General features: G+C 52.3%; 1 protein-coding gene across 5 annotated transcripts in view; it reads left to right on the top strand.

The window, feature by feature from the left end:
• Positions 1 to 20,469, top strand: part of LOC106752340 — a 32,756-nt gene that overhangs the window by 7,130 nt on the left and 5,157 nt on the right. For 4 of the 5 annotated variants that reach the window (XM_014633972.1, XM_014633974.1, XM_014633971.1 and 1 more), the window contains exons 2-9: positions 10,408 to 13,145; positions 13,676 to 13,760; positions 13,911 to 14,064; positions 15,101 to 15,245; positions 15,344 to 15,391; positions 15,614 to 16,304; positions 17,104 to 17,582; positions 18,217 to 19,792. In XM_014633972.1, coding sequence (XP_014489458.1) covers positions 10,795 to 13,145; positions 13,676 to 13,760; positions 13,911 to 14,064; positions 15,101 to 15,245; positions 15,344 to 15,391; positions 15,614 to 16,304; positions 17,104 to 17,582; positions 18,217 to 19,792 — 5,529 coding nt within the window. In that variant the 5' untranslated portion in view covers positions 10,408 to 10,794. The remainder of the gene's footprint in view (positions 1 to 10,407; positions 13,146 to 13,675; positions 13,761 to 13,910; positions 14,065 to 15,100; positions 15,246 to 15,343; positions 15,392 to 15,613; positions 16,305 to 17,103; positions 17,583 to 18,216; positions 19,793 to 20,469) is intronic. The other variant, XM_014633973.1, reaches the window with a different exon arrangement.

Raw genomic sequence — 20,469 nt, 5'->3', positions numbered from 1 at the left:
AATATCGACGAAACACGAACAGTAAGAAACTAACGCGCCATTTTCATAACGAAATAATCGCCGATGATATTTATCACTGTCTTCATTCTTCTCTCCATCCATCCGTTAAATCGTAACATTCACGCAATCTTTACTCGACTTCAACGAGACCGCCGAAACTCGTCAAGGTGAATAAGAGTAAAATTTTTATATCGGCAAAATATGCATACACGCAATAAGAAGAAACTAGCGCGCAATCTGCAGTAACAAAAATCGTGCGCGATACATAACCCCCCTTCTCTCCTCTCTCTCTCTCTCTCCCTCCTTCCTCCATCTTTACAGTATCGTATAGAGCGCAGCTATGCGCTTTTGTACGCGCGCTGATCCAGCTGCGCGCAAGGATCCGCGATGCGTTGCTTCAGGATGACATCAGAATTTATTAATGGCGCGTGCAGCGCGTTTCTCTGACGTCGCGGATTCGTAATAATCGCGCACCGGCTGCACCGGGACGGTCTTTGGCACGTGTTTCGCGAAATTAGCCGTCGAGTCGCACACTATATATGCGCTCTCTAATCTCTCTCCTTCTCTCTCTCGTATCGATTATATTTTCGTAACCGCGATTACGTAATCACGACACGCTGCAACACGTCATGTTAAGATATCGAATACTCGGTTAATTATCCAACGCAATCCGGTTGCCTCAAATATATTAATCATCTGTAAAATCTTCCCCCCCCCCCTCTCTCTCTCTCTCTTTCTCGCGTAAAGCAGAGGAGATAAATTATCGATTATTCCCGTCGACTGTAAAAAGAAAGTAGCGAAATGCGGTATTATATATTCGGAACGATATTACCGGCAACACCGGTAGGTTTCGTACGACGGCCTCGTGCTACGATAACACAAATATGCATTTAAAACGCAAATATGCATTTACGCTGGCGCGCGCGATAACAGAAAGCAAGACGGGTTACGCGATAATGACATTTCTGTTGCATTCGACCCTGCCGTCGCGTCAACCCTTGGACGATAAGAGCAGCTGCGATAAACTCATTTCGTCGCCCCATCTCCTGGAACGATGAAATCAAGGTGCTACGTTATCGTCCGCGACGCTTATCGGTTCGGATCCATATTTGTCGAATATAACAAAAGCGGATAAAGTATGTCATACGCGCGGACGGAAGCGCGCGTCGACAATCGATAGGCAGCGTTTATCGTGCGAGAGAGAGAGAGAGAGATCGATTATCGCGAATCGATAATCGAGTCGAACGAGACTCCGGTCGTCGCACGCATTTCAAGCGGCTTAACTGTAAAAGTAATTAACGCCTGCCGCAATTAACCTTTATCGTGTGCGTGATTTAAATCCCCTCCGCTCCTCCCCCTCTGTCCCGGAGGAACTGAAGGTCTCCCCCGAGGGTCTCTGCTGGCAGCGTACACGCGATACATACGTCTCGTTCGCGAATCTTCCTCGCTGCCCTCTCGGAATACGAAATACGCGGGCGATGAGCGGAAACTCGCACGAGTCTGTAACGACATGGACGCGCGTTATCGGTTCCGCGATTGCGCGGAGAGTGTGCGGTTCGTACGTTGTTGCCGGTTCACATTATTCTTGCGAACTTCCGACTCTTTTTTCCTTTCTTCCTTCCTTCTCTTTCTCTCTCTCTCTCTCTCTCTCTCTCTCCCCCCCCCCACCCTNCCCCCCCCACCCTTTTTCCCTCGTTCGCCGCGCGACCTATTCGCAGTCCAATCGCCTATTTCAACGTCGTCTCATCTTCAGACGCCGCATCGGCTGCAGGGAGCATCTGAAAATGAACCTGAGACGATGTGAAACGCAAGATTCGACTGTAAATACCGGTGTTTGCGGTTTTCACGAAAGGAAAAACGACGAGAGAAACGCGGGCCGTCGGTCGGTCGCTCGCGAGGAATCCGCGAATCGTCCACGCGAATTAGTTCATTCGCAGCATCATAAATTAAGCCGTCCGCTAGACGCGCGCGGGCAACGGAAGCGCGGATCGGACAAATGCTGGTGTCGCGCGGAATTGAACGCGACCGCGCGCTGCGAAACGGCGAGTCGCCGTTAGCCGGTAGATGAGGGGGGGGGATAGAAGGGGGAAAGAAGAGAGAAAAAAAAATACTGTGTCGCGCGCCGTAATTGTTCGACGGGGTCGTCCGTTGGCGCGTCTCTTTATTAACGCTTCGCCGCTCACGTGAGGAGCGCGCACGTTTATTGCGCCGCGTAATAGGCTGGACGATCACGTGCGCTCGCGAGCGCGCGCGACGTAATGGACGCGCGTGCATCAATGTGCGTGCGTATATACTTTACGAGAGCGACGCACGTACGAAAGATGTCAACCTTCTTTCGACGGCGTTCCTCCTCATCGGCGGATGTTTTCTCGCGTGACTATCTTTCTATTTCTCACTCGGCGCATTTCGCTCTCCCTCTCTTTCCCTCCCTCTCTATCGCGGAATGAGCTAGAATGAAAAGAGAGAGGAAGTTAGAGAGAGAAAGAGAGAGTCTCGGAAAGTTCACATTACGCGATTGCGTGAGTACTTCCTTCTCCGCTACGTTTTCCGCTCGCTCCGGCGCTTCGTGATAATTTTAACGCGCTGTCGAAGCTAAACGCGCGCGCTGTAATCTTTAAGGAGAGAAACGACGAGGAATAAATGGCCGTACGTGTTGCTGATTTCGACAGCTTCCGTGATCTTCGTCTGCGTACGCGTTCGTTAAAAAAACAGGCGAGCTTTAAAGAGACGCGAACGATACGTCCATCGTGTGTTATCGGGATGTTGCGGAATATCGTTCCGTATCGCGAGACGGAACAGGGTTGATGCACGAGAGCGAAAGAATGGCACGAGTAAGAGAGGAGAGTTTACGACTCGTCGAGGGTAACCTTGGATGTAATAGCGGAGGCGCACAATGCCGGGTCGTCGTTTCTCGACCCCCCGTTCTTCTTCTCTGGGACACCCACGTTATAACGCGCCGCCGCGATTCGTTCGCGCGGCATCGTCGCGTATCGAACAAACCTTGTCGTCGCCCCCAGACGTTGTCGTCGTGGTATCCAACGAAAGGAATCCCATTTTCCGTGAAACTTCGGCGAGCTCGACGAGGAAGGGACTCGTGAACTCTGCACCCGGTCGAAAACCGATCCGTTTCCATAATATACGCGATATCGTCGCGTATATATATCAATCGTTATTCGAGTCTAATGCAAATCAAGACGAAATCTATACGATATTCGGATAACCCAAGACGACTCGGGGGAGAAGGGGGAGGGCAGGAAATATTATAAATTATACTTCAACAGGTAACAGATTCGTTCTTGCGTAAAACACGACGATAGATGGGTTCATTTCTCTTGCCGAGCTCTGCGCTTTCCGTACTTCTTTCCTTAGATTTCCTTCCCCTTCCTCCACCCGCTCTTTTTCCTTTCCAACAACCGAGTGTGCATTTACCTCATTTTGAATGCAAAAGACGTAGCTCGGAGTGCAGTTGGAAAGGAGGAGGAATCTCTCTCTCTCTCTCTCTCTCTTTAGAGCGCGCGGCGTGTACACGAGAAGACGCGACGAAACGGCGATCGCAGCGGCGTACCACGTTTCACGGTAACTACTTGCGGCGTGAATGCTGCTGCGAGTCCCGTCCGCAATCACTACTGCGCGCTCCTCGTCGTCCATTATACGCGCGCATCTTTCCAAACCGCGCTTCTATATTGCGTTTCGAAAGACGGCTCGCGAGCCGCGTCCGAGATTACGTTGTGATCATTCTTCGTTGATTCTTCGTTAGAACGACCGAGAAAAAACGGGGGGTTCGCGTGATCTCGACAATTTCACCTCGACTTGTCGTCGCGCGAGCGTGCGACTACCATCGAGTTCACTCTCGACCTTAGTCGAACCGCGCGGGTTCGATTCCAATTCGATTCGACTTTAGCCGACGCGGCAATATAGTTCTTGACGGGTTTCCTCCTAGTTCGGTATTGAACGATGCTCGATCTCGGTTGCCATGATAAAGCTGAGTGTCGCACTGAGCGAATGAACGAGGGATGACAATTTTTCGGCGAATGCTAATTTTCGTCGTTACAATTTGAGACGTGCGTGTACGCCGTGGCGAATTCGAGCGTTTCGGGCCGATTTGCTAATGATGAGGTGATTTATCAAAGACGGTTCATGCGTGCGCATTTTGACGCGAATATATACCAATCATATCACACATTCGCTGGTCGTTCGTTCGCTCAGCGTGGTGCATCCACTTTTACGCGGGCGTATCGCGCGGTGTCGCGGCGGCATTTTTAGACCGACGTCGCTGATTTTCGAGGCACGATTTTCGCACGGTGACGTCGGCTAACCTCGCGGCGTCGCATTGGCCGCCCTAGAAACTCACCTAGCTTTACCTCTTGCAACACCGCTTATCTTCGATCGAGTCTGCCTCACATCTATGCAATGAAAACAACGTTGTCGGACGTCTGCCGAAACGACGACGAGGACGATGCGCGCGACGGTGTGTCCCCTGAAACGACCTCATGCTACTCCGTCTAATTGAATGATATTTCGTCGATTGGAACGGACGCGCTCCCCGGCGCGTGTTTCTAACGCGATCCATCTGATCCTCTATAAACTGCTGGTACACAAATGTCCACTCTGGAACTCCGCTTTGATGCAACGAAAATACAATCGGGATCGCGCTATTATTCGTTCCGCCCTGTGCCTCAGCGAGCAATCGCGAAACGTTAAGCAAACTAATTGAATAAACACTCTTTCTTCCCCTCTTCCTCTCTCTCTCTCTCTCTCCCTCGCTCGCTCTTACTATAGTAGCATCAGTATCCAGCTCTCCGCGTCACATTGTCTCTCTCGTGTCTCTACACTTCCACCGACTCGTTCGCTCTCCTCTCACCCTTCGCTCCTCCTCCCTTTCTTTCTGGTTACCGCTTCTTCACGACTTACCCGACCGTCCCCGCCGGCCTCTTCTCTACGATCCCACCGCCGCTCCGTGAACTCGCGCAGCGAAGACAGCGCAAAAGTGAAGAGAGGGCAACGCGAGAGAGAGATACCGGTTATTGGCGGGGGACTGGCATATTTCACCGGGTGTCCGGCAATCGGGCCTTTGTGTACGGCTCACTGCGCGTCGTTGTGTACTCTCTCATGTGCGCGCTCGCTCGCTCGCACGCCATCGGCATGGCGGCGGAAAGGAGGGGAACAGGGAAGCGGCGAGGAAGAGACAGCGAGCAGCGTGCCGAGAGAGACGGGGGGAAGGGGGGGAGGGACACTACGCGGCGGGGAAGAAGTGAGAGCGACCGAGAAACGGAACGTTTATTCAACGGCGTGGAACTAGTCATAGGTGCGCTCGCTCGTTCGCTCAAGCGAGCGAGAGGCTGAGAGAGGTGCTGCGGGGGTGCGCAGGGCGAGCGCGTGGCACGGGTAGTAGCTGAATACACACTATATACCCCGGAGTATCTAGATGACGCGTATCTGCCCGCCTGCCTCGCCACCGCGCAATCGATATTTTCCGACGGCCGGGCTGCTAAAAAAGCGCGCATTTTCCGCGACTTTCTGCCCGAAAGCGCCGAGCGGCCATCTCCGGCGGCCCTGCGCGCTGAGATCCCTTCGGGTTTCTTATACCGGTTAATCGAGCGTCGCATTAAAACTCCTCACCGAGGAGGAAGAAGAGGAGGACCGCTCTTCCGACGAGCGAAACTTAATTTGTAGATATCTCCAGTCAGTCACGGCGCAACTTGTCGGATCTCGATCGAGATACTAAGTGCGTCTTGATTAAATTAGCCGAGGCTCGCGACTGGGACGGTTGAGTTGATCTCGTTCGAGATAGCGGTGGAGGTGCTTTCCGGCAAATTCGAAGATAACCCGGGGGGACAAGGTCCTGTATATATACGGTGTAACTAAATATTCCGTTTCGCCGGTAGTTCACCGTGATCTGCAATCCAGATGCTTTAATATTGCATCTTTAACAGCGGCTGGGTGGCGGACGGACGAACAGAAGGAGGGAGAGAGGGAGGGAGGGGTGGATTAGTTTACATTGCCCGCGGTTACTGCGGATAATATTGGAATCATTAGATAGCCCAGGTTGACACGCGATTTACATGTATATGCATACTCGCCATTAAGTGCCCACTCCCCTCTCTCTCTCTCTCACTCTCTCTCTCTCTCTCTCCAACTCGCTGCACCTTCGCCTCTATCCCCCCGTCACCGCAACCTGTGTGTTGCGAGCAGGGACGGATTCAGCGGTTCGCGCACCCTCGAACAATACCGCGAATTTGCGATTCTTCCCTCACGTTCGCGGCACATTCGGTATTCAACAATAAATATTGAAGTATTTCCTTTCCGTGGACCGATGGCTCTATTGTTTTAAAGAATTCATCCGTTCGCCGTACAAAGTGCGTGCTCGTACGCCTTATATCCTTGAATCGAGGAGAGGGCGAGAATTTTACGTAGGAATATTTCATAGATGTTATTATTATTATTTTGTGTTGCGTGCTAAAGGGTTTCTTTTTAAACATCATTATTATTATTATTATATTATTTCGACAAATCCGTCCGAGTATCGGGAGTAAACTTATTCTCGCACACTTGTATCCGCAAATTCCGCTGCACGCGTAATCGAAAGACAGAAAAATTGCCGTCGGATTAAGTGGGCGGCCAGTTTGAGGCGAAAAGTTGGAGCGGACCGACATCTTGAAAAAAGCGGCCATCTCCGGGCTATCGACGGCCCTGCCCGTGACGTTTGTACCGTGGCGGGTTACATCGGTGCGGCGTACGGTCGCTTATAATCAGGTTGGTTGGCTACACGGCGGCGGAATGCGCGCCGCGGAGTTGCGCACGCGCGACCCGCAGGGAGGCGAGAGAGCAACACCGTTTTCCTGTATAATACGCCGACCGAGAGAGAGAGAGAGAGAGACAGAGCGTCCGAAAGGGTCAGCGGAAGTGTCGAGCGACCGACCCGCTGTAAACGGCAGCGGCCGACAACGAGGCGGGCAGCGACGCTCGATTGATAGCGCCGCGAGCGGAATAACGTGCCGCGACGAGCTGCAGGAGAGTACGTTGGGTACTCGCGCGCGCGCGCGCATCGATATTTTATCAGCGATCGAGTTTTCATGCAACGTATACCGATGGCCAATGAGATGCCGTCTCCTCATGGTAAACGTGAGAAGGGAAGACACGAGAAGGAAGGAGCTTTCGATTCCTTCCAGCCGCATGCCAAGGAGCTCTCGCGGTATTCGAATATCTGGATTTCGTGGGATAATAATACTAATAATAACAATGATTTTTATTTACGGGATAAAAAATATATTCCAGTATACGATGATGGAGTCGGGAGATCCGGTGTGGAAAAGGTTGGCCGAGCTTTTATTCGTTCGGTTTGTCGCGTTAGCAGGAACTCGAGACACTCGTTTGACCGACCGGAGATATCGTTCTGTATTTCTCTCTCTCGAATCGTCGCGTTTCGAGCGCATAATAATAATAATAATAATAATAATAATAATAATAATATACCTGAACTCACCATGTTGCACTTTAACGACTTAGCTCGGGGGAAACAAAGAAGTTTCCCCGCGCGATCGTAAATAATTCATGGTAACGCTCGCGACACGATGAGGTCATTGTTTCCAGCAGATAAATACATAATACTCGCTCCTTCGCCCGCGCCATCATTCACTGCCGATTTGCGTGATGCAGAAATGTGCTCTCTCGTCGTTGCAACGCCGACGACATACGCGCGTCGTCACCTTCCCTCGTCGAGCAATGGTCCAGCACCGGGTGTGCAGGTCGCAATATTATTGACCAGCGCTCGCGCCCGACAGAAAAAAATAGAGATTCTACGTAAAGGTAGCCGGCGATCCTTCGGACAGATCTCGAAATATGGTGGCCGATCGCTATTTCGGAAACGCGCACGTCGGGACGGAGGACGCGGTCCCGGGGGGGGGGGAGGTGATCGAACAATAATTGCTCGAAGAACAATTTTGGTACGCGAATCAATGCGCGAGGGTCGAGGTACGCGAAGTAGGTCGGCCGCGAATGCTGCCCCATTGCTGCCAACGCGACGAGAGCGAGCCCGCAACGTCGCCAACACCGCTGGCGAGGAACGCGTTGCACTTCGCCGCGGGCCGCCACGAGAGCTTGTTAATTCCGCGCGCGCGGCCACGACGACGACGGTGTTCGCCCGACGATGCATCGAGCGGATGCACAGAGCAACGATACCGACGATACGCGGGAGGATCTAAGATTCTCGTTCTCATGCCGCCTCCAAAAGGTGCTCCAACGATTGCGCATAGAGATTGCGTCGCGTTCGATTATCCGTCGATACCCTGACTTTATTATCGATATCTCGACTTTGATAATCGATATTTTGAGTCCAGGCCCCGGATTGAAAGAAAAACCATCGAAATATGCGATCTAGGATCTATCACTGTGTGTGTTTTAGGAACGGCTCTGACTCGCGCGGATAATCAGCAGCAGTCGCAGACGCGATCGATGATTTCGGCTTTTAACTGTTCATACCTTCTCCCNGCTTTTAACTGTTCATACCTTCCCCCCCCCCCCCCTCTATTGATATTGTTCCGTTCCGCCTGTCTGTTGATATTGCGCGTGCACTTTTGAAGCAACCAAAACACTCGAACTTGAGAGAGTACAAACGGTAGTACTCTTAAAGATCGATAACTTTTATTTCGTCGCGTCGCTTCGAGAGAGAGAGAGAGAGAGAGAGAGAGAGAGAGAGAGACTTGCGCACAGACACGGATTCGACGCTTTTATACACTCTTTCGTCCGTATTTTATTTTTAATGCATCCCTTTATATATTTTCTTTTCGTTCTTTTCTAACGTGAAGTTAGAGCCTGTGGCGATTATTGCTTTGCGGAATGGCACTCTCCCTCTCTCTCTCTCGGCACCCGCGAGCTCGAACAATGCGCTTGAAGTCGGTCACGAGAAAGAGAAAAGGTTCTCGCTTTCTCTCTCTCGTGCGCGCGCGCGCAAAATCGGCTCTTTTAAGGTCCAGCCTCGATGCAATCTCTTCTCTCGCGCTCGCCTGTCGCCCGACGAGACACTCTGAAAATCGCACGTATTCTCCGGGTACTTTCTAATTCCCCTCTCCCCCACCTCTATCTCTCTCTCTCTCTCGCATCCTCGCGCGTTCGATATCTGCGGCAAATTGCGCGTGTATGTTACACACTGGTTCCGTAGCGCACTTCGCGACGTTGAGCGAGCGAGACCCTTCCGAGCTCTCGATCCTATCGAATCGGAACTATCGATTGTCGACTCGGCGTCGCTGCCGCCGACATTAACCCCGCCATCGCGCGATTCATATTTCAGTTTTCCTCGTCTAATCCCCCTGGTGACCGAGCGGATACGACGGGCAAATTAGCATGTTATCGTACGTGCCTACTTAATGTTCAGAAAATTCACCGTCTCAGTCAATCAGTCACCCGACAGCTCAACGACAGCGCGAGCGTGAGCGACGAATTGCGGATGCGCCGAGGCGCGCGGGTAAAAACGGCTCCTTGCAGATCTCCGTGATCCGCGACGCGCGATAAATGTTACACAATGCTTCTCCGTTTAACGCTAAGCGAGAGTAAGACACGTTCGGGTTTCAATATTTAGTAGCTCAGTTATTAGTACGGCCCGCCGACGACGAGAGAGAGAAGAGATCGGTCCAACGATCGCTCTCGCACGAATGTGTCGAGACGTGCCTCGCACGCAGTAAACGTGAGCGAACGCTCGCGATAATTAAGCGGCTGAGCAGAACGCTCCGTTGAATCCTCCACGCAATTCGTTATCTCTCGGCGATAACGTGTCTCTCATTCATCTTTTCTTTTTTTCGCGTGCAAACACCGCCGCGAATAACACCGATCGCGCGTCGAACGATGCAGTTTTGCAGGAGGAAGTGCTCGATGCGAGTAGATTTCTTATGCATTCGCTGCGAGGAAACCGAGTGCCGATCGCGACCGATCGTCGGAAATGGACACGTCGCGAATATTGAGACCGTTTGAGAGACTCGGGATTACACGCTTCGCATCGGTTACGAAGGAAAAGGATGCGTCCGGGTAACACACAACACGATCATCGCCTTTGATTAAGGCGTTCCTTTGGATCCGTGGTGAATCCGAAGGAATAATATTCCGCTGACGGAGCGGGAGGAGTGCTCGCTCAACCGTCGTTGTGTTTCCCGAACGTAGCCAAGGGTGAAGCGATCAAACGCAAAGGTGAAAAAAAAAGTTCCCGAAGCGTCTCGACGCTTCTTCGCGAGATAAGAAGTCACGACGTCGCGATGACGCGCTGCGGTGATCAATGATGATGACGACCGAACAACGGGCTGTCGGTGTACTCGCCGAGAAAGTTCGCGGGCACCGCTTCCGTCTTTCTCGGCGAGGTAACCGATCGCTTCTTCCGTTAGACTCGACGATGACCGGCACGATCCTCGATTTCTGTTGCAGTCTATGGTCAACGATCCTCAAATAGCCGTAATCGAAGGCACTTGGTGAGGCCTCCGGACGAGGACCAACCCCTCTCCTCGGACCGGTCGCACTTCACTCGCTCGAGTGTCCACTTGGAAAACACGTGCTCGCAAGGCCACCAAAACGTCGACCCCGTCGGTAATCAAGCTATCGGGGGGTGGAACAGGTGGCGGTGGGGAGCAACTGTCCCCAGGGCCTGGCCCACCTCCCCCGGTAGCCGCGGCCGGTGAACAGCAGCAGAAGCAACGCGAGGAGCACGCGAACGGCGATGGAGAAGTGGTGTTGCAGGTTACAGCCGGCCAAGCGAGCAAGCCCGTACTGGATGCGGAAGAGAAGAAGGTGTACGCGCCGAGCACCGAAGCCACCATGAGTTTCGTACTGCAGCTGGACAATGTCGAACAACCGGCCGCCGGGGCGGTGATGGCGAAGAAGGAGATCAGCGAGATGCTGCAATCGGCACCGCCACCCATAAGGTTCGGCTCGCCCTTGATCACCTGTCCGTTCGGTAGGTCCATGGTGGGGCAGACCATCGCGGAGAAGAGTTACCGCAAGTACGACCTCGGCGGCATCGATGACATCGTCTTCACCAGCCACGGCGGCAAGTCTCAGCAGCTGTTGCAAAAGATAGAGGCCGGCAACAACCAGCAGGAATCGACGGTGCCGACGGTAGCGGGGGCCTTCCCCACGCAGGTCAAGACCGTGCTGACCTATCCGGTCGCCAAGGGCGCCCGAGAGATGCAGAGTCGGACGAACACCACGCAGGTGCTGACGACGCGTGTTATCTCGCAGAAGCTACCGTCGTCCACCAGCGGCCATCACCAGACCGTCCCGGCGGCTGATGTCACCTCTCAGGCGACCGCTCAGACGTTAGCCAATTCGTTACCGTCTCCCAGCGCCGGCCTTGTCTATCCTTTGCACTCGGCCGTGTGCGGCACGCAGGCCGCTCAGCCGTTGCGAGGGCAGACCGCGGCCGGCGAGCTGGACCATGGCAAGCAGCAACAGCAGCTCACGGGAGCGAGCAACGTGCAGACAACCCTGCACCACAAGTTGCACCAGGTGAAGACCATCACCACCGGCGCGGCGCCTGTGTCCCACATCCAGAGGGTACATCTGAAAACGTCGAGTGTCGTCGGTCAGCAGCCGCAGACCGTGAACTTGCACAAGGTGAAGACTGTCGTAGCCAACCAGTCCGGTGCCGTGCAACGAAACCCTCTGTCCAGGTTACAGCAGAAGCCGCAAATGTTGAGCCAGATGGTGAATCAGTTCGCTGCTAACAACCAGACGAACGCGAACACGCAGACGAAAATTCAGCAGAGCCCAGCGGCGGAAGGTAAGGTCCTTCGTACCAACGCTAGCTTGCAGCAACAGAAGGCCCAGGCTATTAACGCGACGAGCTCGCAGAAGGTAGTGCCGGCCTCCCAGTCGGTCTGCAACAACCAGAAGGTGACGTCGCAGGTGTTGGCCGGCGCTCACCATCATCCTAATCATAAGATCCAGCAGCAGCAATACTCGGCTAATCAGCAGACGGTATCGCAGCAGCAGGGCCTGCAGAAGTTGCAGGGATCCCAGAAAACTACCGTGGTGGCCAGGCAACAGCAGTCGTCGTCGACCACGCCGCTGAACAACGTTTCGAAATCGTGCGGCGGCACCGTGGTCGGTATCCACAAGGTTCAGACTCTCGGACAAAGTCTGCAGCAACAGACGCCCCATCAGAAGTCGTCGTCGCAGTCCGCGGCGACGTTGCAAAAATCCCAGACTCTGGCGACGGTGTCAGCCAACGCTGTCAACCGGATGCAGAGCGGAACGAACGTCTGCAAGAGCAACAGCGTGCCGAATATCCCGAAGGTGCCGCAGAACTCGAACGTGATTACCGTTAGCAAGCAGCAGCAAATTGCGTCGCAACAGCAGCCGGTACAGCTGCAGCAACAGTTGTTACAAACGTCGCAACAACCGGTTGTGGTGCAAAAGCCGCAGCAGCAGTCTGCCGCGAATAATCTACAGGCTCAGAAGAGTCACAGTATTACTAACGTGCATCAGAAGGTGATCACGACCATGCCGAACAATCAGAGGAGCCAGACTGCGATGAGTTTGAAGCTACAGCAGCAACAATCGCAGCAGACGCTGATGAGAATAGGAATATCTGCGAAGGGCCAGACGTTGCAGAGTTCCCAGTCGGCGGGAACTCTGAAGACCACCTCGCAGAAAGTGGTGAATCCCATGAAAGCCGCGAACTCCCAGAACACTGTTCAGCAGCAACCTGCGCAAAAGAACAGCAGCAACATCCCATCCATGAAGAGTACGCAGCAACAGCAGCAACAGAATATAATCGGTTCGCAGAACGCGCAAAAACAACCCGGGTGCATCAAAACGATTCCGCCGCAGAAGCCCGTGCAAAGGAATCATGCCCAGAAGGTTGGCGGCGGTGGCGGTATTAAAACTTCCTTGAACACGAACGTGTGTGCTTTAAAGGGCCCAGCAACGTCAACGATCGCTCAAAAGGCGAGTATTAAAACGTTGCTGCCTCAGCAAACTGTAGCGTCGAACATCATGGCGCATAAAAGTTCACCTATCAAAGTACAACAACAGGTGATACAACAAAAGCAGCTGGTTACTACCTTGCAGTACCCAATCTCTCACCAAGTTAGGCAACAAGCCGGGCAACTTAAGACCTTGCTACCCGTAATGACCTCTGAGACTCGCAAAGGTCCACAGGACATGTAAGGATTTTGTTTTGCTCAGACATGAAGCCATATCAGAGTGGTAGTAGCTATCTTTTTTTTTGTTTTATGTTGCCGCATGCATAGGTGGAAATCTCTCCGCTGCCTCTGGGAGACCTCAAGTATTACCGTTAGTCACAAAGTTTGGTTCGACCTTTGAGTCGAATTCGGCTTGATCGCTTCCAGAAACCATTTTATTCGTCATTTAAGTGATTGTCGCCGTCCATTGTCTGTAATCCTTTGTCAACGTCTTCTGATAATACTTGTATGCCGCTGAGACGTAAGACGACATGGTTGCCAAAGAATTATTATTTTCAATTGAACCGAACTTTTTGACTAAGCTAGTACAGCAAACTTTAACAAGGCCTTTGCAGTGTGTAGTCCAGGCTATGTCCGGCCAATGTTCATTATTGTGCCGAACGATCGCAAAGGTGGTTTAAGTTTATTGTACAAGTATTTGGGTTATTGTACAAGTATAACATATGATCAGGATGTGATAAACGTTGTGTTGAACAATGTCACTTCTTTAGGGACGAGATCGAGTTCCGAGCGTCTAAAGAAGAGGAGCAAAGCATCCCTAAGTCACCGGTGAGAAGGATGCCACCTCCATACGAGGTATCTATCATTTCTCGATGAAATAGATTCGTTGCCAACGAATTAATGAACGATAGTGCCGACGAATATACTTAGTTCGGTAATCTAATCGAGTGGCATCCACGTCGCTTCTGTTGACAGTTCGATAGAAAAATTCTCGTTCGATTGCAGTGTCTCCAGTTTGTGCTCCAAGACCATAACTACGGAGCACCACCGCCGCGTACGCCGCCACCACCGTCGCCACCGCCTCATCCGAAGCAACAGCCCATTAACGGTGCCGGAAGTTCCGCAGCTACCTCTCAACATCCGTATATATTCTGCCCAGGTAAAACGACTTCTGTGCGTTTGTATCGCCGGCGTTATACGAAACTGCTCCAGTTTTGCGACCTCCAACGGAATCGGAGACGTCCTTATCTTCCTGTGTTAATCCCTCTGTACGGGCACCCGAATATCCATTTGAAATTTCGCACGACTGTGACCGTCCGGAGCGCCAAAACATAAGAGGTCTGTTCTTTTTTCGCTGGAATGGATGGCTAACTTGTACCCTAACTTGTATCCTAACTTTTCACTTTCTACGTGTCCATGTTTGTCAATAGTTGCAGCCAATACCGCTGCATTGCTCGAGTTTAGTGAACTTTACTCTGATTGGTCAGATTTCATTTCAGTCTCCAATGTGTAGTCTGATAAGGACGTAACGCCCGCGTCAGACTATGCGTGGAGAATACGGATTGGATTGCAAACTACAAATCATTGACCAATCAGGATAAAGTTCACTAAATTGAAGCAGTAAAAGATCCTGGTCAACGATTCGCAATCTTCGCTAGTTTAATGAATTTTATTCCGATTGGCTAAATTTGAATTCAATCTCAATCTCCAATACGTAGTCTGATAGGAGCCTAAAAAGAACAACGGCGCTTGTGGGCGTATCAGATGAGAATTGAAATTTGACCAATCAGGATAAAGTTCCCCGAAATTTGAATTTAGTAAACTTTGTTTTTTTTTTTTTGGTTGGTCAATTTTACATCAGTGTTGCATCAGTTTTGCTACAAAGAACACTTTAGTGTACATTTTTTTCATTAGTATGTATTAGTTCAGAATATTATAACCAGTTCAGCTATTAAAGGCAAACCTCATATTTCGACGGCACAGTGCGGGTGTATATCAAAGGTCTTCTTCGAAATATTTTAGAATATATTAGAAAAGAATTCTCTCGGGGCTCAGTAGCTGCCCCATAACGGCATTTCCCAGGCCAGTGTACCAGCATGCTAACGTACTGAAGGTACTCAGGCACTGATGAAACATACATTATTATATATCAACAAAGAAGTTAATAATTGTATGGGTTATGGGTGTGCTTCAAGTTGTAAGCAGTGTTAACGTAGAAGATGATGTGGCCAGCATTATCAGTAGCGAGGCTGGCCGGGAAGCAGAACTGGAAGGCGAGGAAACGGAAACTGCGAACGAGGGTGAGGGTGACGACGAGGATAGTGTCACCAGATGTATTTGGTGAGCAGACGGTTATTTTCATAACGATATCACGTTAATTATGTATCTGCTCTGTCGTATAGAATTTGATGGTAATGTACATAATATATTAATTTCAGCGATTTTGAACACGACGACGGATACATGATTTGCTGTGACCGATGCTTGTAAGTCCGCATTAATATTTCCAATGTATGAATGTTGAGATTAGCTCTTTTCCATCATTGGATCTTTATTGTTACACACACACACACCACGCACACGTGTATACATAACATTTGCGATACGTTGACTCATTAAGTTACGAATTAATTACGATTTAATCAGAGTCACGTGTGCAACAACACAGCGCACGACATTCATCGAGAAAAATCGAAACGTGATTACAGAGTTTGGCAACATGTAGATTGTATGGGCATAGACCGTTCGAACATTCCCGATGAGTATCTCTGCGAGATGTGTCGGCCACGGCGAGTGGACAGGCAGCGGGCGCGCGCCTTGCAGATGCGTAAGCGCGAGGAGCTGCTCAACTCGGACATGTCCTCCGACACATCGTCCACGAGCTCGGCGGACACGGACGTGGGCGTGAACGCGACGACGCAGAAGAAACGCTCGCTTCCGCAGCAACAGTCCGTTCCGCGTCAGCGCTCCAAGTCCGACGCGCCTCCTGCACAGGTACGGAGACTGAACAACAACAACAACAATAACAACAACAACAACAACAACAACAATGTCGCGAAACGGCAGAGAAGAGACTCGCATCCGCGGCAGTCGAGCGCGGTGCGCAAGAAGGAGGCCGCGGCTAAGCGCGGCCCCGGCAAGCGCAAAGCCAAGAGGAGGATGAGCCTCGAGGACAAGGAGGAGGACGCGCAGGACGGATGGGGTACCTCGAATATGGCGCCTCTGCGACAGTGGATAGAGAGATACGAGGAGGCGGTCACGAATCACTACAGTCCCGAGTTACGGGCCAGGATATCGAGCATCAAGGTGAACGGCACGCACAGCGACCTCAGGCAGAGTAACATGAACGTCGTCGCCACTGGCAAATGCAGGCTCAACGTGCACAGTAATAACGTCAGAGTAAGTAAGGCGTCATCCCCGGATGGGGAGAAAGGGAACGGGGCTTTCCCGTTTTTCTCCTTGGTTTCCTCCGCATGTAGGCGCCCCCATCAATAGTCGTTACTTGAGACTTGTTCCATACGAGAATTCCGAAGCTCCATATTCTGAATTTCGAATTATATATGAATGAATGAATCATTTGAATCATATCATGGATTCGGAATTGCTTACACCTTTGGGGACGATTTTCGAAGACCGCATCAACTTTTTTCCCCTCGCCTCTTCCGCTCATCCGTCAACTTCGTAAGACTTGTGAAAGACGTTCCTTAGTTTCTGATAAATTCTCACCGAGACTAATCTTCTATGTGTATATATTTCTATATATATATATATATATGTGCCTCTCTCTCTACCGATATATTTATATCATTATAATTACAACGATATAACGCATTTCAGCAATTAGGGAGCACCTTAGGGAGGTATTACGAAATTGACGATTCACAGGCTAGGCTAAGCCGCTACGCGCAGTCGCTAAGTTCGAAAGGTGAGGCGTGAGGAGCGCAAGGGGAAGGAAGTATAGGCGTAGCCCTCGAAGATCGTCTCGAAAGTGCGAATAATCACACTGAACACTGAAATATGATGTATGTGTGTTACGTTTCTAATCAGCAATTCGGCTGAGAAAAAAAAACAAAGCTCACGTCTAAACTCCGCAATGAATAATTGAGAATCTCGAACCCGAGGCGAGTTTCACGCAACGACTGTTAACACGGGCCGTGTGCTCCACTACTAAAGCGTCCCTTCTTCCTCGCGATTGCAGTTTCTAGTGGCGACCATGTACCTTCCGCCGAACACTCCGGTCGTCGAGTTGCGCGGCAAGTATATGCTCAGTACGCAGCACAGACCGCAGCATCCGCAGGGCCGGCAGCACGCCCAACGGCCCGGGCCGTTCGTGTTCTTCTATCGTTTGCCGCGCGACGGCACCGAGGTGTGCGTGGACACGCGGACCTACGGCAATGACGCCAGGTTCGTGCGGCGCAGCTGTAAGCCGAACGCCGAGGTGAAGCACTGCATCGAAAAGGGCACCCTGCATCTGTACATCGTCACGACCACCCCGATCGAGAAGAATGCCGAGATCACGATCAAACACGAGCAGCATGACCTGCTGCTCTCCCCGAATCCCAATTCCTCCGCGTTGCCCGTCGTGTGCGCGTGCAACAATCCGCGGGAGTGTCAGATCGCCACGGCGAGCCAGCTGAACAGAAGAGGCAGCAACGGCGCTCTCGTCGAAAATGCCGAGTAAGTCCGAGCCCCCGGGTGGAACGTTAACCCCCCGACTGTTTTATCTTGCGATGCGCGCACCAAGCTCTTAGAACTAATTGGAAATGGTATCATTGTTGAGCTTAAGAATTTCGTGAATAATCGAGGCTCCTCGCTGCTCCTCGGTCGTCTTGTTTAATGATGTCGGAAGCGAGAGAAGGCTTACCTCAAATCCCAGCGAAATGTATCGAAAGAATACGTGCGTGAAGTGACACGATAGATCACATTTGCAAAACACTCCGGAAACTTTCTCTTTCCAGCGATCGATAAAAGCAACACGCAACCCTTCCTCTTTGGCCTATCTTTCCTCATGACTTTGTCACATTAATTTCACGGCTGTTTATCGATCGTTAAAGTAAGAGTTTCCGGAATATTTTACCAAAGTGCTCGATCGCAGGTATCACCATATGGACGTATCCTTTTATTTCGACGCACCTAGTCCTCAGGATCCGCAAGAATTTTGCGGTTCGTGCGTTTTCTCGCTTCCGACGTCGTTAATCGACGCAGCCTGTATCGAGGAAACGGGAGCCTTAACGCTACATATGACATAAAAATCCCATAAAATTAGGAAGAAACTAACTAAATTGCACGTATTTTGCCTCTCGTTACGCAGTGGCAGAGAGCGGAGGCGGCGAGGTAGGCGGAACACTGTTTGCGAGGATGCCGAGGCCGCGCCGGCGGTTCCCAGCACGAGCGTCGCGCAGACCACCCCGACGGTGTCGGCCGTGCCAACGGTGAGCGCGCCGCCCCCGAAGCGGACGGTCACGGCCGGAGTCGCCGCCGCAGCGACCCGTCAGCTCCCCAAGGAGGAGCCGGCGTCGACCGCGACGGTGCAGCAGCAGCCTCAAACGTCGCCCGGCATCGGCCAGTCGGCGCCGCCGGAGACGAAGAAGGACAAGAAGAAGATGACGAGGGAGGAGCGGAAGATGGAGGCGATCATGAAGGCGTTCGAGAGGATGGAGAAGGCGGAGCAGAGGAAGCAGGAGGTACTGGCGAGGAACGCGCAGCGGAAGGAGTCCAGCGGCACGCACAGTGACAACGAGGACAATCATTCGACGACCGGCCAGCAGTCGAAGAGCAAGCAAGCGAGCAGCTCCGAGAGACCGTTGCGCAGGAAGAGGAGGAAAGGCCGCGCGCGGACCACCAGCACGTCTCAGCAGCCGCAGAGCAGCCGGAGGACGCGATTGAACTCGGCGGAATCGGACGTGTCCTCCGGCGACGAGAGCAACTCCATGCAGTCGCCGCCTCTGCTCGGTCAGACGCGTCCGCCTAGCCGAGACGCCCCCCCGTATTCGTCTCACCTGCACACTCCGGCGAAGAGCACGGCCGACGCCGGCACCGGGCCGTCGTCCGGTCATCACCAGGGTATTCCCACGGCGGCCGGCTTGCTGTTAGCTCTGGCGAATTCGAACGCACCTCCGGGCCCGCCGAGCTCACCGCCGCCGCTGTTGCAGCAACCGACGCCGGTGAAGAGCCCGACGTGCGACAGCGGCGCCAGCAGCAGCTCCCAGAGCTCAACGCCGTCCACCCCGCTCTCGTCCGCCTGCCTCTTGGTGGCCGCCGCGGTCGGCCCGTTGGCGCCCGGTCTGAAGTTCCCCAAGACGAAGAAGGCGTTGATGAACGAGTGGCTGAAGGAGTCGCCGGATCTACCGCCGCCGCAGGCGAACGTAATACCTCAGGTGTCCCCGTTGTCGGCTTTACCGAACTCTATGAATACCGCGCTCTGCATCAGGCAGCCGGATTTCCCGCTGAATCCGACCACCACCGCCGCCGCCGATCCGTCCGCGGAATTCCTGTCGCAGAGTTACGCCGCCAAGAGTCTGGCCACGCTGGTGCAAGCCGCCAACTCCGTGTCCGGCATATGCGACTCGCCGCCGCAGCAACAGCAGCGCAGACAGCAGCAGCAAACCGTCAGCAATTTCAACAATGTCAACAGCAGCAACGGCGGCTGTCCCGTGTCCACCGGCTCGGCGAAGAAGAGATGGCTGCGTCAGGCGATTTCGGAGGAGTGCGACTCGCCGAACAGCCGGCCGGAGAGCCCGCCGCCGCTCCTCGAGACGGTGGCGCCACCGAAGAAGAGACGGATCGCTCGCGAGAGCCTGTCGTCGGACAATTACACCCCGCCGACCACGCCGACCATGCTGCTACCGGAAACGGCCCCCAACAGCAGGTCATTGTGCCCCACTGAGGTGAGTCCTTCCAGCTTCTGCGTCTGCAGGAGTCGGAGAGGAGGCAAACTTAACTGCCCGGGCGTCCGCTCCGATACACTTCCTCCTTCTCCTCCTCCTCCTAAGAATCTGAATCATCAAGATGATCTATTTCTCGTAGGCTAGATCGCCTACGATTCTTTATAGTTGCGCTTTCTCAAGTGTTTTGTAATCTTCGTGTTTTCTTCTCCCTTCCTACGAGTGTCGGCACGTTGAACGAAACGAGATGGAAGATATTTGTGTGTGTGTATATACGAGATGATTCAAAACAATCACCTGTGTCCTTCAAAAGACACGTTCCTCGTTGAGTTCTGAGACTACTTTTCCTTTCCCAAAGTCAAAAGCTCATTCTTTTGAATTATGAAAAGAAACGGTTTACTCTTGTAATGCGAGCCGAATAGAAGCGGTAGGCGGCGCAACTCACCGTCAGACGCGAACGTTCACACGGCACGTAGGTTTCTTGAAGGACAACCCGCTGTTCTGACTCATCCTGCACACAGATGCGCGTCTCTAATTATATTTATTTGTTATTCTTGTGATAACTCGATCATCGATTAAGCTTCGGTGTGCAACTCAACGCGGAAATTAACACGCAGCAATCAACGTGTTAAATATACGTTGATTTACTAAGTTTCCAACGTAATTTTTCACTGAAGGTG

This window comes from Dinoponera quadriceps, unplaced genomic scaffold (genome assembly GCF_001313825.1).
Source record: "Dinoponera quadriceps isolate SergipeBrazil2010 unplaced genomic scaffold, ASM131382v1 scaffold248, whole genome shotgun sequence".
Lineage (NCBI taxonomy): Eukaryota > Metazoa > Arthropoda > Insecta > Hymenoptera > Formicidae > Dinoponera > Dinoponera quadriceps.
The sequence above is the reverse complement of the archived record's forward strand: the minus strand, read 5'-3'. Positions and strand labels throughout refer to the sequence as shown.